General features: G+C 62.4%; 1 protein-coding gene across 1 annotated transcript in view; it reads right to left on the reverse strand.

Annotated features, from left to right (window-relative positions):
* Positions 1 to 17190, reverse strand: part of HMCN2 (hemicentin 2) — a 132853-nt gene that overhangs the window by 79591 nt on the left and 36072 nt on the right. Inside the window, exons 16-23 of the mRNA XM_054584723.1 lie at positions 15461 to 15610; positions 8848 to 9036; positions 8101 to 8196; positions 7737 to 7864; positions 6240 to 6384; positions 4135 to 4247; positions 3854 to 4013; positions 2310 to 2475 (exon numbers count right to left, since the gene is read on the reverse strand). Coding sequence (XP_054440698.1) covers positions 2310 to 2475; positions 3854 to 4013; positions 4135 to 4247; positions 6240 to 6384; positions 7737 to 7864; positions 8101 to 8196; positions 8848 to 9036; positions 15461 to 15610 — 1147 coding nt within the window. The remainder of the gene's footprint in view (positions 1 to 2309; positions 2476 to 3853; positions 4014 to 4134; positions 4248 to 6239; positions 6385 to 7736; positions 7865 to 8100; positions 8197 to 8847; positions 9037 to 15460; positions 15611 to 17190) is intronic.

The following is a 17190-nucleotide window of genomic DNA, read 5'->3' on the forward strand; positions in this document are numbered from 1 at the left end:
CACAGTCAGTGGGGACTGCAGGTTGGGCCGCCGCAGAGGAGGGGGCAGCTCAACCAGGTAGGGGGAGCAGGGCCCAGCTGAGGAGGAGAAGGGTGGGCGGCTGGCACCTCCCATCGAGAGGGGGAGAGCGAGAGCCCGCCTGCCTCTAGAGGGCAGCTCCGCAGCGGGGCCTCGGGACTCCCTCGGGGAAGGAAGGTGGGGGGAAGACGAGGAGAGCTAGCCCCCCACCACGCCAGCACCACCACCCCCGGGTATGTGTGGTCCATGCAGTTCCTACACTCCGTTTCCTGGGCAAGTGGCCCTGAGACCACAGGAAGCTACGTCTGCGAGGAGGCTGATCTGGGCTTGTGTGGGGAAGTTGCCCAACAACTGCTGGGCTCCCCACATGGATGGACGGGGAGGCCCAGGAACCACAGGCCCGGAGCCTGGGAAGGTGCGGTGAACATGCAATCCGAAGTCAGCGAGGTTACCCACAGTCGCAGCAACTGGGAACCCAAACGGCCCTCCGCTGGTGAGTGGATCAGCAAAAGGTGGTCTGTCCACACAGTGGAGTATTACGCAGCCCCAGGAACAGAATGGAGTTCTGACACACACGCTACAACACGGGTGAACCGACAAACTGCGATGCCAAGTGAACACACAGTATGATCTTATTTACAGGAAACGTGCAGAAGAGATAAACCTGAAGACAGAAAGCAGACTGGTGGTCGCCAGGGGCTGGGGCTGGGACACTGGACGTGTCCTGAAATTGACTGTGATGAATACACAACTCCTGATGTACTCAACACTTAGAATTGTACCGCACATGAATTTTTTAAAAAGTGAGAATGAAATAGGATGACAGATGAGTTCGTTTTGAAAAGCTGGACATGATGCTTTGGTTTGTGAAGAGCAGCAGACAAGTGTTGTCAAAAGGAGTGATTTACGACACGCTAAGCAGCGCACATGCATTGCTGTGTCGCGTGAACATCGTTTAAACGGGGTCCACTTTACAGACGGAGACTTGAGGCCGCGCGACTAAGACGCACCCAGTGGGGCTCGGCAGTCTGAGCTGTCAGCCCAGCTCCGCCCCCGGCCTCTTTTCCTCCTCATTTAGATAAACCCCCGGAATCTCATAAATCTCAAGAGAAAGCTGGAAGCCAGCAAGAAGTGCAGGGGGCAGGGGAGAAGGAACAGAACACAGCTCAAGGATTGCAAAAGCGGCTCTCGTGAATTTATGGCTCCCTGCTGATCGACCTCCATGCATCACAACAAGAAGAGTGAACAAATGGGAACTGCAGTTCCCACTTCAGCAATGAGTCCCAAATAAATGTGCACCTGGCCGCCGGCCACCCTCCCCTAGCCACCCCGCTCCAGCCAAGGGGCTGGGACCAGGCTTTCTGGGGAGAGACACAGGCAGGCTCCCCTGGCTCCCGCCCCTCCGCCCCCACCCCCTGCCCTGCTCTGCATGTGGGACAAGGAGCTGCGGAGACACCCGCAGGGCCGGAGGTGGGGGTGCTGCCAGCCCAGCCCGGCCACGGGACCCCAGCTGCACTCGGAGGTGCGGCCTTCGAGGACTGGAAGGGCTCACCCAACAGATGTTCTGAGACGCAGAGACCCACGTGTGGGTGTCGGCGCGGTGGGGGCTGCCCAGGCCTCCTCGGTCTGGAACTTCTCAAAGCCCTCGCCAGCGCTGATGTCACTGGCCAGACCGGCGGCCGTCCTCCCCCGCCCCCACGGGTCCAGGGCCCCCGGAGTTCTGAGGCCCTCTTGTCAGGAACCGCCACCCCCACGCTCCTGTCTGCGGGGGCACGGCCTGGCTTTGAAGGACACCCAGGCCCACCTCCTCTCGCTCCCAGGATACGTGACAGTCAGGGAGACGCTGAGTCAGAAAGCCCGGCCGCCAGACGCGTGGCCAGCAGCGCGGGTGAGGACGGAGCCCCAGTCACCGTCGGGATGCCGCCGCCACCACGGCGCTGCGCCTTGCAGCGGGGAGCACAAGTGGCTCGCCCTGCCTCCCTGAGCTCAGTCTGGCTCGGACAACAAGGGCTGCCGCGCAGGCTGCAGGCGAGTCTGCCTGTGGCTCCCAGTGGCGGGGCGGGAAACACTGGGGGGCCTGCTATTTCCGAAGGGTCTCGCCCTGGGCACCCGTGGACCCTCAGGGGACCCAGGGACAAAAGCGCTGTGTGCAGAGGTGAGCACACACCCTCTGGGAGCATCCACCGGGTCCTTGCCCCCACTTCCCAGGTCACCGACCACCTGAGGCTGGTTTTCTGCTAAACGCCAAGTTCTTCCCCTTCCCCATGATGAAGCCGTGCAACTGGGGTTACCTGTCCGTGACGGCTGGCACAGGGCGGAAGTCCTTGGTCCAGGTGACCAATGGGGGTGGGAAGCCTTGGGCCTCGCAGTCCAGGGTCACCTCGTCACCAGCCTTGGCTGTGACTCTCAGGGGCTGGTCTGTATCGTGTGAGAAATTTGCCTGGATCCGGGGCTTGGCTGTTGGTGGAAACAGGCAGAAGCCATGAGCAGGTCAGGGCGCCATGGTGTGGGGCCCCGAGGGCACCAGAACAGCTCCCCCAGGAAGCCGAGGTGGCACCGTCACCCTGGAGGTGTGGAGATGGGTGTGGCTCTGTCGTGCTGGGAGGGTGCCGGTTTTGGGGTGGGCTGGGGCCCCGTGGTTTTCCCAGTGCCCCCCACGCTGCAACGACGCTGACGTGGCTGCTCCGGTCCCAACGTCTACACTCCTCTGGCTTCTCGTCACCTGCTGTTCCTTCCCTGGGGACACGGGGGCAGGCTCTGTCCTCCTCTCACTACCCTGTCCACCAGGCGGCACCCGGTCTCCCTCTGGCCTTCTCCAGCCCCATCGGGGGGTCGTACTAATCTGTGCCCATCATCACCTCACTCTCGTATCAAGCGAAAGGCTCCTGATCGCAGAGAGTACCCCGACCCCCTCCTTCTTACTCCCCTCTTCATTTCCAGCCATGTGTTCATACACTGAAGGCACCCAGTACATGCCCAAGCGCCAACAAATAACCAAGCCAGCCAGCTGGGGACACAGAGGCCCAAGGGGCGCTCATGCGTGTCCCTGCACACCCCGAGTCGGGGGGTCTGAGAGCACAGGCTCTGAGCGCCCGGGACGGAAGGGGGCCTTGCGCCTGCTCACGTCCGCACAGCTCCGAGTGCCCAGCTCTGCGGCAACGGCTGGGCCGAGCAGCCAGGACGGGTCCTGCCCATCCTCAGTGGGAGCACCGGTGCCGCACAGCTCACACATGCCCGTCCATTTAGACCTGTGATGGGGGGCACGGAGCGGAGGTCCCACCCTCCGCCGCAAGGTGACGATTGGGCCTGGGCTGAGGGGTCAGGGAGAGCTGGCATCGGACGGCTGGGGGAAGTCGGCCGGGCCGAGAGGTGGGGGCCGGGCACCCTAAACAGCAGCAATTGTGCATGCCAAGGCCCTGAGGCAGGCGGGACTTCGAAAAAGATGGATGGGAAGTCAGGGTCTGGGCGCAAAGAACCAGGGAGAGGGCCTGGCAAGGGGACAGCCACGGTGGCAGGGTGCGGGGGCCCAGGGGAGGGCTGAGTGTCACCTAGGCCGGTGGGTGTGACGCGGCCCCTACCACAGTTACCCGGGGCTGAGACACAGAAAGACAAAAGCCGTATGATTTCATTTACGTGCGAGCTGGAACTGCTCTCAGCGCATGCCCACAGACCAGGGACAGCGCTCTGAGCTTTGGCCCATGTGTCCTTCCTATGGGAAGCATTTAGAAGCAGGGCCGACCTGGGCACAGGGAGACGCAGGTAAAGTCAGAGGGTCCCGGCGCCTGCGGCCGCAACGACCAGGCCCCGCCCCCCAGGCCAGGCAGCCATCACTCACTATTGACAGAAAGCCGCATCTCCCGGCTGGAGAAGCCCACGGCGTTGGTGGCTGTGCAGATATAGGCCCCTGCATCCCGGGCGGACGGCTGGGTGATGACCAAGGTGCCGTCCTTGCTCACGTTGTGGCGAGGCCCACTGGAGGTGAGGGCATTGCTTTCCTGTGGTGCAGCCACAGGTGAGATCAGCAGAGCGCCCACCCCGGGGCACTGTGGCATCATTCCCGTCCCCACGAGGCTGGGCCTGCCCCTGCCACCCTAGGTGGTAACAGGCTCCGCTTACCTTGGTCCAGGTGACGGTGGGGGTGGGGACTCCTGAGGCGACACAGGGGAGGGAGGCTGGAACCCCTTCATTGGTGACGTGGTGGGTGGCAGGGGACTGGATTCTAGGTGGCACTTTCAAAACAAACCGATTTCGTAAACCAAAGTGCATGGCGACGTTAGTCACAATGGCCAAAGGATGGACACAATCTACATATCCATCCGCGGATGATGGACAAACCGTACCCAGTGTGTGCCTAGGGAACAGTGTTCGGCCTTCACGAGGGTGCAAATCTGACGCGATAGCACGGACGAACCTTGAGAGACATGACGCCGAGTGAGAGACGCCAGACACAGAGGGACAGAAACTGTCTGACGCCACCGACCTGAGGTGCCTGGAGTAGGCAAATGCCTGGAGACAGGACGCAGCGCACGGCAGCCGCGGGGAGCTGCTGCGGGGAGGACGGGAGGCGGGGCTGCACGGGGACAGGGGATAGGCTGGGGAGGCGGGGCCGTTCTGGAGACGGGCGGTGGGCAGGGCTATGCAGCCCCGGGAAGGTCCTCAGTGCTCGGGACTGTGCCCGTAAAAGTGGATAAAATAGTGAACTCTCTGTTCTGTGTGTTTCACCACAAGTGGGGAAAAAGCCCCTTTCAACAGTAGAAGGCAAAGAGCAGAGTGCTCCCTGACGCCACTGCGCACGCTCAGGCCTCGCCCCGAGGGCGGCCGTGCCCGGGCCAGCCCTGCCCTCTCTGTGCCCTGGGCCTTGGGAAAAACCGTTTTCGACGGGCAGCCGTATTCCTCGATCAGCGAAAAAAGCTACATGAACCCCAATTCGTTGCCCGCTCTCTGGGAATGGACAGATGAGAAATGGCAGAGAATAGTCACAGCACAAGTAAACTTGGAAACAAGTGCCACGACCCTTCTGGCCACCATCCAGAGTCGCAGGCATACAGATGGGGGGTCTCTAAGGGGAGCGGGGGAGGGGGAGGCAGGCGGGGAGAGTCCGGAGGGGAAGCCAGAGCAGCAGAGCTGTTCCCGCTGCCCCGCGGAAGAGGCTGCGTCACTGGGGTGGCCCTCGGGGCGGCCAGGCAGTCACCCCCTGCTCAGGGCCTCCACTTCCTCATCCCCAGAATGGGGGCCTTTCCAAACCCAGGCCGTGCAGCAGTTACGAAAACGAAGTGACACCGCAGAGGACCCCACAGTGGTCTCCGAGTGGCCCGCGCCCCACCCCCCCACCACTGGAGCTATGGGGAGACAGACAGCCGGGCTCTAGACTCAGCCTCCTCCCGAACTTTGGTTTTCCCCTAAAAAAATGGGGAAGAACATGGGATTCCTGCTCATCTTTTGGGGCGTTTGTGAAACAAAAGCTTTTTAAAAGAGGATATTAACATACTTGGTAAATTACAAAATATAATCAAACATCTCGTATTTCATGGAAAAGGACAGTGGTACCTGGCCGGGTGGGGGAAGGTAAGCAGGGACTCCCGTGCTGTGCATGGGACGGTAACCGGGCAAAACACACGAAGAGCCCTAAAAATGTGCGACCTCTGTGACTCGAAACTCAATTCCACACTAAGGGGTTCATCCTAAGGAAAAGAACCGGTCCCCTGGGCGAAGGTGGGGGCACAGGGCATTTATCCCCAGGGTGTTCACACGCGGAGACAGGCTAGGCACACAGTCTTAAACAGATGCTTCTGGGGGTTCATTGACGGCAAATGGTTAGGAAAGTGCAATGGGAGGCACTCAGGCTGCAAAACAAGGATGTGATAATGGGGTCCCCGCTTGGTTTTAAAATATGTACGTGTTTCTAAAGGATCTGCAGATCGATGGAAATGTAGATGCATATAAGACTGATGTAAAAATATATAGTTTATATTGTGTACAATTTATTATATATAGGGGTGTGTGGGCAAGCTCACAGATAAGATGTCTACAGTATGAAGATGCATACCCAGAGGTAAAATTACTGTGGTTCTTCTTAGCTGTTAGCATTATAGGAGTATTTTTTATTACTTGTCCAATCTCTCAATTTCCTACAGTGACTACTACTTGTGCAATTTTCTCTTTAAACAAAGGTATTCAAGATCTAGCATCTTCCCCCACAGCCTTGGGGTCCCAGGACTCACCGTGGACAATGAGCTCCACGTCCCTGTGCTGAGAGCCGACCGAGTTGGCGACCACGCAGCTGTACCTCCCCGTGTCCTCCTGCAGCGTCTGGTCGAGGTGGAGGCTGCCATCGGCTCGGACGGAGTGCCGGCTGCCGGGCGGGAGCTGGGGAGGCGAGGGAGTACCAGCTTGGACCCCCGGCCCCTCTCAGAGCCAGCTAGGAGAGAGCCCTCGGGGACCACACTGCCCACCCAGGGGCGCCGGTCGGGTGGAGGCAGGTGGAGGGGTGATGCCAGGACCGCTCAGCCCCCGCCCCTTCCCTAGGCCTCCTCGCCCCCACAGACCCCCACGCTGGGCGGGCCTGACCCCCAGCAGGCCCCACCCCACTCGCATGGCCAACTGGACAGGGCCAGACGCCTGACCCCAGCTGGGTCGGCGGAGCCTCTCCTGGGAGCGTGGGACAGGGGCTGGAGCCCTGAGGCCCCGCCACACCGAGGCCCCAGGGAGAGAGGAGGGGCACACAGAGCGGGGGCGTGGCCACTTCAGATGGGATCCCAGTGAAAGAAGCAAGGAGAGCAGCTCCTGGTGGCTGCCCAGCGCCCCATCAGCACCAGGGTGGCAGGGGACACGGATCCAAAACAGGCCTCGAGCAACCTCCATGAACGTGTCCAGCCAGACCAGGCCGGGCCGCTCCCTTGGCCTCCCCGTCCCCCTCACTATTCCATGAGCCTGGCTGCACAGTCTGCGCCTGGACGTGTCAGCGCCCACCGCCCAGCCCCTACCCCCTGGTCGGGCCTGCCCCGGGTCACATCTAACCAAGGGTTGGGCCACTGTCAGAGCTGGCCTCTGCAACGCCTCCACACTGCACCGCCCCGCGGCCGGGGCAAGGGTGCCCCGACCAGGGCCGCGGGGACGGAAAGGCGGCCACACAGCCGCTGCCTCCCTAGGTACCCGGTGTCTCTGGTGCCTTGAAGTCAAATGGGGGTGAGGCTCCTCTTCACGGCCTCGAGGGCACAAGGACTCACATCGTGGCTGAGGACAGGGCAGAAGAATGGAGGGGGAGTGTGGCAAAGTAGAGCAGGACAGGGAAGAGAGGAAAACAGAGAGAAGCAAATCCATACGCAGGGATAAGGCAGCTGCCGCGTGCCCAGCGCTGCACTAGGCAGTGGGGCAGATGTTAAAGTGCCCAGGTCGGAGCTGCGCCCTGGAGCCAGGACGGGGTGACCGGTGCATGGCATCCGTGCCCCAGCGCGCCCCTCCTCCCAGACCCCAGCGCCCCCGGAGGCCAGGGCCTCCTGCTGAGTGCCAGGGGCGGGCGGCCACACCAGCCTCGGCAGGGCCTCGGAGGGTGACGGTGCTCTCAGCACGTTATCAGGGAAGGTGCTGGAAAGAGGCAGGAAAGAGAGGGCGCAGGGAAGAGGCTATTCTCGAACAGGGGACCAGCAGAGCGGAGGCCAGGCGCGCGTGGGACAGCCCCCTCTGTCACCCTGCCGCGCTGGGAGGAGCCCGGTACTCACCGGCCGGCCGGCCTTGAGCCAGCGCCGCTCCGGGAAGGGCCGCCCGGCCAGGATAATGCAGGGCAGGGACACGGGCTGCCTCTCCAGCACCCGGACGGTGGCGGCACTGCTGGCGATCTGTGGCGGGGCTGTGGGGAGAGGACATGTGTTGGTCATGCTAGATTCCTGTGGGTGGTCTTATGGGGACAGAGGCTCCGCCCTCCCCTCCCCAGGGAACCCGCCCAGGAAGCAGGCCCCCAGATGCTCCTCGTGGGATACCTGGCCAGGGGCACGTCAGTCCCGAAAGGCGGGTGGCCATGGGGGCACCCCCTGGGGCGTCCCCACCCCCCCCACCTCCCCCGCCTCTCCAGATCCCCCAGCGAACCATGTCCAGTCACCACCAGCCGGGTCTCCGCCTGCACCTTCCCAAAAACATTCTGAGCCTCACAAACGTACGGCGCCTGGTCTTCAGGGACCACACCTGGGGGGAGGGGAGAGGCAGGCCTGACTGTTGGGGGCACGCCATGGCCCCAGCCCCCACAGGCCCTGTCCTCCGGTGCAGGGGGAGCCCTCGGCACAGCCAGCCCTGCGGAGGTCAGGCGGGCGGGCCGCTCGGCAGAGGGGCAGGGACGGGCACAGAGCCGGGCCGTGGGAGGGGCAGAAGGCCTCGCCTGCTCATCTGTAGAATGGGGATCCTCTATCAGCACTTTGTAGTGCCCTGCAGTGTGACTGGGAGGGGTCAAGAAGATGGCATGAATACGGTGCCCGGCATCCAGCCTGGCACATAGTCATCAGAGGCGCCGGCAGGAGTAGTGACGACGAAGATGGTCGTGCCGACGACGGCTGACACTACAACATGCGTCGGGAACTGTGCTAGCGTTTCATGTGTCACCCACACAGCAGCCCCTAACGGTGGCCTGCTGTTAAACCCAGGCGGTAGCACAGTCATCGTTCTTACGACTGTTCAGAGCAGCGCGATGACTTGACCAGGGTCACCCAGCTAAACGTGACCTGCGCTGCCCATGGTCAGCGCTGGGGCTCGGGGTCCTGCTCCAGCCCCCCGGCCTGGGGGCTCAGGGTGTCGGAGGCCGTCCTGTCCGCGCTGCCCACCCACCCAGCTCCAACCTCTTACTTTCAAAGAACAGCACTCCCGAATCCAGCTGCCGGGGCCTGCTGCCCCGCCCGGGCTCCAGCGGCCGGCCGTCTCCCCGGCGCCAGGTGACCAGAGGGGGCGGGCGGCCTGTGGCGCGACACGCCAGGAGGGCGCTCCTGCCCAGCTCCACGGTGACGTCCCGGGGCAGCTCCATCAGCTGGGGCGCATCTGCAGGGAGGTGACCGGTCACGGCGGCTGGACCCACCCAGCCCCCCGGAGACTGTTCCCCATCGCGGGGAGGCTCCCCCTCCTCCAGCCTGGCCCATGGGAACCTGGGGGCTGACGCACACCCGAAGCTCCGAGGCCACCCTGAACGCGGGGGCCCGCCCCTGGAGAATTCTCAGGAGCGTGAAGCTGCCGACACTCTTACAGGCCTGTGGTGGGGGAGGCGGGGGGCGGGGGGCGGTCACAGGAGGCAACTTTCCGGCTCCTGGCAGTGACGCCCCGGGGGAAGCCCACCTCTGAGGGGCTATAGGAGCCTTTGAGACCCCGTTGCCCCCCTCCTAGGCCACAGGGCACTTCCTTCAGCAGGTGTCCTGGACTTGAGCAACCATTTCCAGGGTCCCTCCAGTGCAAGGACCACTCCGTGGGGCACCCACAGGCGAGCTTTAATCGCTTCTCTACGTCTTCCTCTGTCAAAAAGCACGTCTCGCTGCACTTTTTGCAACGAGCACATAAAACGCTACTATGAAATCAAAACACACTTTATATAAATAACATGACCTTACACTTTACAGTCCAAATAGGGACACGTGAGAGTGAAAAGGGCCGTACTAATAATTGCACCGGGACACTTCCGAGCAAGGCTTCTCTGCTTGCCTGAGTTATAATAAATGTAAACACACACAAGTATTTTCCTTCATTTTTGCTCCACACGTCCCCAAATCCCACGCCCCTCCCCAAGCTACCCACTGTTAATAGACTGCAGTGCTTCTTCCAAATGTTTTTCCCCAAGCGTTGTCTTATTTTTATAGTCGGAAAAGAGAGATAAGTTATTTCCCAAAACAGACTCTCAGGACCCTTTCGGCCCTCGGCAGGCCAGAAGCAGGTCCAGCCCCAGCCGGGTCCCGGCCCTGCCCCCCCGCCGCCTCGGGACGCCGGCCTCGGCCCCGGTCCTCAGACCCCTGGCCAGGAAGCCCCCGCCCTGCCCCGGCTTTTGCTATCGCTTCACATCCAGCGCCATGGAAAACCCTCCGCCGCTCCGTTTTTTCCACTCTTTCCAGCAATCTCCCTGCCCTTCCAAATCGTGACATCAGATTTCCCTCCTGGCCTCAGGGGTTAGAGATGTCCTGGGGAGATGTAAACACAACTAGAAGATTCACAACAAGGAGGAAGACAGTCCTGGACCCAACCTCAGACACCACCCGCGCGCCTCTCTCCTCGGGGCCTGGCTGCCGCTGCACTGAGTCCCGAAAGCCTCTGTCCTGGGCTCGCCCCAGGCGGGGTCACTGGGCTTGCAGGGCTCTGGCTCCGGGGGCACAGCTCGGCCAACACCCCCACCCTGGGCAGGGCTGAGGCTCAACCCCAGGGACGGCGCCCCCAAAGCCTGCCTTCCCCACTGCGCCCATCTCAAACCTCCTCCTCCTCCTGGCAGCCCTCCCATCGACGACCTCCCACTCCCTCCTCAGACCCCGCGTGGCCTGGCCTCGTCTCCAAATCTGGGCTACTGTGAGGCCCTCTCCTCTGCGTCCTCCTCCCTGGTCTGCACTCCCCTTCCCGGAGAAGCGACAGACCCTCACAATAACAAGCAAATGAAAGATACAAAGGGTAGCATTTCCAACTCCTACTAAGTGACACGCGCGGGGACAGTGCTTTCAGGAACGCGATTTCATGAATGGTCCCAACAAGCTCGTGAAGTGGTGCTACCACAACCTCCGCCATATAGATGAGGAAACCGAGGGGCAGAGGGGTTAAAGAACCTGCCCCAGGGCCGGCGGCAGAGCTGGGTCCAGGGCCCAGGTCCGGCTGCGGCTGCAGCCTGGGCCCTCGACCGCTGCGCCCGACCCCCGTGTGCTCGGGTCAGCACAGCCACTCCCCAGCCAGAGCCTCACCCAGCTCTCTTGTCCTGTCTCAGGGTGAAACCCAAAGGTGCCAGATCCCAGACTCAGACTCTGACCAGGAAACTATGACTCACCCTTCTCTGCGGCTGTCGCCCACACTTCACCTGGAGCTCCCAAATAAGGCGGGACCCTCGGATGCCAGAGCTGAAGGTCCTCTGGTCCCCTCGTTGGCCAGAGGAGGGGGTTACGTGGGGGGTCGGGGGCTGGGCACCCACCTGCTGTTCTTCCTGGGGTCTCTTACTCGAGGCTCAGCCACTTCAGCCTTCAGGCTCCGAGCCCCCTCCTCAAGCCTCCCAGGTGCAACCCCCTACAGTAGCCCAGGGAGGGACAGTGAGCTGGCTCCCCTGCCCTCTGCCCTTTCGTGGTGGCCTCGGCAGGCTTCTGGGGCAGGAGCTGGGTAGGCCCAGGTCTCTCCAGCCAGGGCTGCAGCCGCATGTCCGTGAGGAGGCAGCTACGTGGGGGGATCCCGGAGACCCGGGAAGAGATCGGCCCCACTGAAGGATGCGGCCCCCATCCTGGGAAGGCGCCGGACGGTGGGGTCTGGCCACCCCGAGGGCTGCCCTGGACCCCCTGCTGGGCCTCCCAGGCTCCCCCTGTCTTCCCCCCTCTCGGGAGCTGGGGCTGCTGGTAACTGGACCCGGCTGGCGGGGCCACTCTGCCTCCCAGGAAAGACTCCGTGGGCTCTGACAGCTGCTGGGAAGTGAGCAGGACAGAAGTGCTGGCTTCCGCTTCTCCTACTCAGTCCCAGGGCCAGGGACACCGGCCGGAGGAGGGCCCACCACCTGGTGGGGCCCCCGCACCGCCTCGGTGCCCGGGAGCCCCTGGGCGAGCCCCTTCACTGCTCCGGGCCTCGGTTTCCCCACCTGTAGAGAGGTGACTCTTATTTTTACCCCGGTTCAAATACCTGAACGTTCCAGGGCTCTTCCTCATCACCCGAGACCCTGTGGCCCCCCAGTCTCCGCTGCCACTGCCAGGTTCCGCGGCTCAGGGGCCGGGGGCAGAGCCAGAGGGAAGGAGGGCCCCGTCGGCCTGGACTCCGATTGGCCAGGAGGACAGAGCGGTCTCAGGCCCAAAGACGGTACGGATGGGCAAGGGGGGCCTCAGAAGAGGTCGGGACTAAGAAGCAGGGACTGAGATCAGAGGGCAGAGAGGGACAGGCACACGTCCATTGAGAGAGAAGCCCAGCAGGGCGAAGACAGCGCCCCTCAGGACGGCTCTTTAACAGGAAGGGCGCGGGACTTGGGGCGGGGTGGCCACCACGGGGCCCGGTCACCAGCCAGGGCACCAGTCAGCATTCCCGCTCTGCCTCAGCGGGGCCTTGTCGCCAGCCCCCGCCTGCGGCCAGTGCCCTGAGTGTTAATTCATGCAGGCCCCGGACAGGACCTACGGTCTCCCAACACCTCTCAAGAACCCTGTGCGCCAGGCTCTGCTCCGATCACCCCACTTCACAGCTGAGGACAGCGGGGCACAGGGAGGGAAATCACTTGACCAAACCAGCAGCAGGGCCTGGACAGGGATCCAGGACTCGGCGGCCACATGCCAGGTCCTGAGCCGATGCAAAAGCCTCTTGCGGGCTGGTCCACATACGCAGTCACTTGCTGTCGTACGGGGCGGGGGGCCGGGGGCTGCCCTCCTGGAGGGGCCCCCAATGCCACCAGGAAGACGGTTTCCGGTTCAGTGGCAGGAAGCGGGCCTGGCGCCCACCCGCTCTTGGCCGGGAAGGCTCTGCCAGACGGGCCACAAAGGCTGGACTGCAGCTGCCACCCAGATGGGCAGGAAATTCAATTTCCCACCACTGCCGCCAGGCCACACAGGTGCCGGGCCGCGGTCCACCCTCCCCTGGCCTGGCGGCCAGAGGCCACAGTGGCCCGGCGCCCCCAGAAGACCCCTTCTAGGGTGCCAGCTGCTCCTACCCCTGTCGTGGGGAGGTGGTCGGAGGCAAATGACAGGACCAGGCGGCACGTCAGCCTGGGCCCCAAAGAAATGAGGCCTTGCTGGCAAGAAAGCAGACTTGGAGCAACAGGCGACTGCCCGTAGGAAGGCCGAGGGCAGCGTCCCCCCTCCCCCGGAGCACCCTCTCCGCTCGCCCAGGCCCCACTGACTGACAACTAGGACCGTGGCACTGACGGACACCCGCAGAGTTCCAGGCCCCTCTCGCGGCTCGCTCACGCGGCATCTGAGGCATCGTGTAGACAGGGAGCCTGCGGCTCAGGGTGGAAGCAACGTCCGAGCTCACCCTGCTGGTGAGCCTTAGGGTCAAGTCCCAGGGCTCAAGGCGGGACCCGGGTTCAGCTCTTAGCTATGCCCCTTGCCGGCTGTGTGACCATAGACCGGTTACTTAATCTCTCTGTGCCTCGTTTTCCCCATCTACAAAGGGGTTAACGACAGCATTCATGCCAAAAGGTTGAGAGGATTACATGCTGGTACATGAACCCCACTCAGAGCTGGCCCGGCACATGACACATTCACAGAAGCGTCAGCTTATGTCTTTACTATTATAGTAGTAAAAGCTCTAAACCCATGTCTCCCCACACCCACCCACCCTACCCAAAAGAGCCCAGCCACGCAGGGAAAGTCTGAGCACATAGCTGTCCTCCTCACAACCTCTGGCCGCCCCCGCAAGACAAAGCTGGGACTCTGCCCCGCTCCCGAGGCCAAGCCAGGAGTGGCCCACGGCCGGTAGCAGCCGCCCCCCGCCGCTCTCCCCACCCTCTCTAAGGCTTGCTCCCTGTCTAGCTTCTCTTGTCTCCGGGGCATCTGCACATGCGGGTCCCTTGGCCTGGAACGCTGTGCCACAGTTTGTCGCCCGACTGACTGCTCTGGGCTCAGCTTGGATGTCACCTCCTCCAAGGAGCCTTCCCAAGGCCCCGGTATGGAGGTGGCCCCCTTCCTGCAGACACCAAGGATGCCACTTCCAAACACTTAGTGCTCGAAGCATGTTCCATGACCCCTCAGCAACACAAAGGCAGATGCCACTGTGTCCCCAGCACAGGGCCTGGTCACTGGGTCACTGCGTGTTGGAGGAATGAACAGTGGAACAAGAGAATGAAGGCGAAGGGCACCCCGCACCTGGGGGGAACCCTGAGATGGCACTGTCCCCCCAGGGCCAGGCCCCCCTCGCTGGGCATGCCTGCTCCACCCAGGGCTCTGTCTCCTGGGGGAGCGCCTTGCTGGCCCGCCCGGCCCGCCCGGCCCTGGCCCCGCCCGGCCCACACAGTCCAGAGAAGCCTATTCTCGACTCTCCACACTCGCCCGGCTCTCCCAGCACCGGTCCCTCCCACTGCAGCTGCAGCAAACCCTCCAAGCCCAATCCGCCCACTCGGTGAGCCAAGGAGCTGCGCCTGCAACCTCCGCACCGCTCCAGGGCCAGGACCCAGGCCTGGGGCTCCGACACCTTGGCGCTCACCGCCAGGCCCTGGACCAGCCGCCGGGGGCTCCAGACTCCCTGTCTGTGAACCGGGACGCTCGCTCCCCCCGCCCCACCGTTTATTAAGCCCTCACGATGGGCCAGACCCTATGCTAAGCACTCTGTGCTGACGTCACTGAGCTCTCACGGGCCCCCCAGGAGCGAAAGTGGTTTGGTCAGCTGGGGGAAACCGAGGGTGGACAACTTGACCAAAACACGTAGACGGTGAGCAATGGAGACAAGACCGGGACAGAGCTCGGGTCTCGGGACAGCAACGGCCACACTCGCCCCTGTGGTGGGCGGCCTCCAGGACGGCCCCAGCGAGGATCCGCACCCCGTGGAGCCCTCCCGCCTCTGTGCCCCGAGGCTGGTCTGTGCCACCGACAGACTGGAACTGGCAGAAGTGATGGCGGGTCACTTCTCAGGCTGCAGCTGGTTCTAAGGACGCAGATTCATTCTTTCTCTCTCCCCCTCTCCTTTCTCTCTCCATCACCTCCCCACTCCTGGGAAGCCATCTGCACAAACCCTCTGCACAAACCCTCTGCACAAACCCGCAGGGTGAGGACTGTGCCCTCCCACCAGCGCCAAGTGAGCGAGCGTGGAGTGGCTCCTCCCCACCAGTGGCTCCTTCCTCCCTGGGAGGCCCTGGGCCCAAACCGCCGGGCTAAGCCACGCCCAGAATGCAAGCCCTCCAGAGCTGAGAGAGAAGAAATGTTTATCATTTTAAGCCACAAAGTGTTGGGGCAACCGTGACACGGCAGAGGTAATGCACTGGGGGGGGGGGGCGCGGTAGAGGGGGGGCCTGAGGGGATAAATGACAACGGACAGAGACTTGCCGTGGGCTGGTGAGCTCACCGTGCGGAGTACAGGGGGTGTGTTTGGAACTGCACACCTGAAACCTGTACAATTTTGTTCACCAGCGTCACCCCAGTAAATTCAATATGAAGGAAAAAAAGAAACAGGTAACGCATGCACCACCTCCCTCGGACCGCCCTGGTCCCCAGGTGCTCGGGAGCCACGCGACGCAAACCCCACGCTGGCCGGGCGACCTGCGGGAGTTCTCGCCTCCCTGCTCAGGGGAGGGGGCGTGAAGGGGGGCAGGCAGTGGGGAGCGGTGCACACTCACGTCCAACCTCCAGCCGGATTTCCGCAGAGGCGACGCCCAGCTCGCTGGCAGCTTGGCAGGTATAGACGCCGGCGTCGCTCTCCCGGGCCGCCGGGATGCGAAGCGTCCCGGAGCTGGAGCCCTCGGGGCCCGGAATCATCTCAAGAACCCCTGGAGCAACGATGAGGAAGCATCGGGCGAGGGCCACGGTCGCCGCGGGCGACCTCCTGGCCCTGGACTCCCCCCACTCACAAGGCTGGGGCCTGGGGACAGTGCGGAAGGGTCCCCCCAGACGTCGGGGGGCAGCGTGTCAGTTTTGCCAGGTGCAAGAAGTTCTGGAGGTGGACAGCGGTGGCAGCTGTACAACAATGTGAATGGAGCTAGCGCCACTGAACTGCGCACCGAAAAATGGGGAAGAGGGTATATTGTACGTTATGTGTACTTTGCCACAATTAAAAAAGAAATTAAGTCAGTACTGCCAGGGCTAGTTCCCTGAGCCCCTCTGTGGAGCAGGAGTGAGGCCCAGTCTGTCCCCATACATGTGACAGCTCATCACCCAAGTGCTCCTTGCCTGGGCCTCCCTCCTGGGCCCCGCCCTCCACCCTGGTCCCGACTGAGGTTTGGGCCAGATCTGGGAGGGGTGCCCCACACGCCCCCTGCCTGCCCCTCGGAGCTCGTCCCCCAGGCTCCCGAGGCCTGACAGACTCCCAGATTCCGAACCTCTTTTAAAATTTCACTTAACTTTTCATTTGTGGTAAAACAGACATGGCACAAATTTTTACCGTTTGAAGCATTTTCAGCATCCAATTCAGTGGCACCGAGCACATTCACATTGTCGTGCACCTTTCGCCACATCTGTCCACAGAACTTCTTCATCTTCCCAAACGGCAGCTGTCCCCACGGAGCACTCACTGTCCGCTTCCCCTCCCCCGGCCCCTGGTGGCCGCCAGCCACTGTCTGTCCCTACAGGTTTGCGTGCTCTAGGGAGCCCATCTTAACCATTTTAAGGGTACAGTGCAGTGGCGTTGACTACATTTACACTGCCCTACAACTTGAATTTCATTCCTTTTTAAGGGAAAATGACATTCCACTGAAAGATTCCCTCTTTAAAAAGAGGCCCCGGGGCTGGTACGGCTCTTGGCCAGAAATGCCGTGACACCACCTCTGAATAGGGGGTCCCAAGGCCTCTGCCACCCACTAACTGGTGACCTTGGACAAAATGCTCCAACGGGGAGCTAATACCACCTGCTGGGACTCAGCTAATACCTGTGTTTCTCAAAGTCAAAGTGAGGCTCTGACAAGATCGCAGACAGGTGCTGCACAGGAGGGGGTGTGCCCAGGTGGGAGGGGGCAGCACTAGGGACTCTGGCCAACAGGAGCCCAGTTTCTGCTCCTAGAAAACCTGAGGCAGTGGCCGAGCACCCACGTCCCCTGGTGGGCGCAGGGGAACCACGCCCGCCAATCAAACCTCAGCTCAGCATCCGGCACAGAGCAAACGCCCTGTACCCGTGAACTCACAAGAGCCTTCAAACAGCCCTGTTGCTATTTCTCCGGTCGCTCGGATAATCACATCACTGGCATCGTTGTCACTACAAACCCTGAGCGCTGGGCCCGCGTGCCGGGCTGGCTCTAGACACTTGGTGTATGTGGATTCCTCTCACCCTCACGCAACCACGTTGGGTTTGCCCACTTTCCAGATCAGGAAGCCAGCTCACAGGCGCCAGGCCACCCGCCCAAGGCCGCCCGGGGGT

The sequence above is a fragment of the Pteronotus mesoamericanus genome, unplaced genomic scaffold (genome assembly GCF_021234165.1).
Source record: "Pteronotus mesoamericanus isolate MK-2021 breed Mesoamerican mustached bat unplaced genomic scaffold, CSHL_Meso_final contig_78, whole genome shotgun sequence".
Taxonomy (NCBI): Eukaryota; Metazoa; Chordata; class Mammalia; order Chiroptera; family Mormoopidae; genus Pteronotus; species Pteronotus mesoamericanus.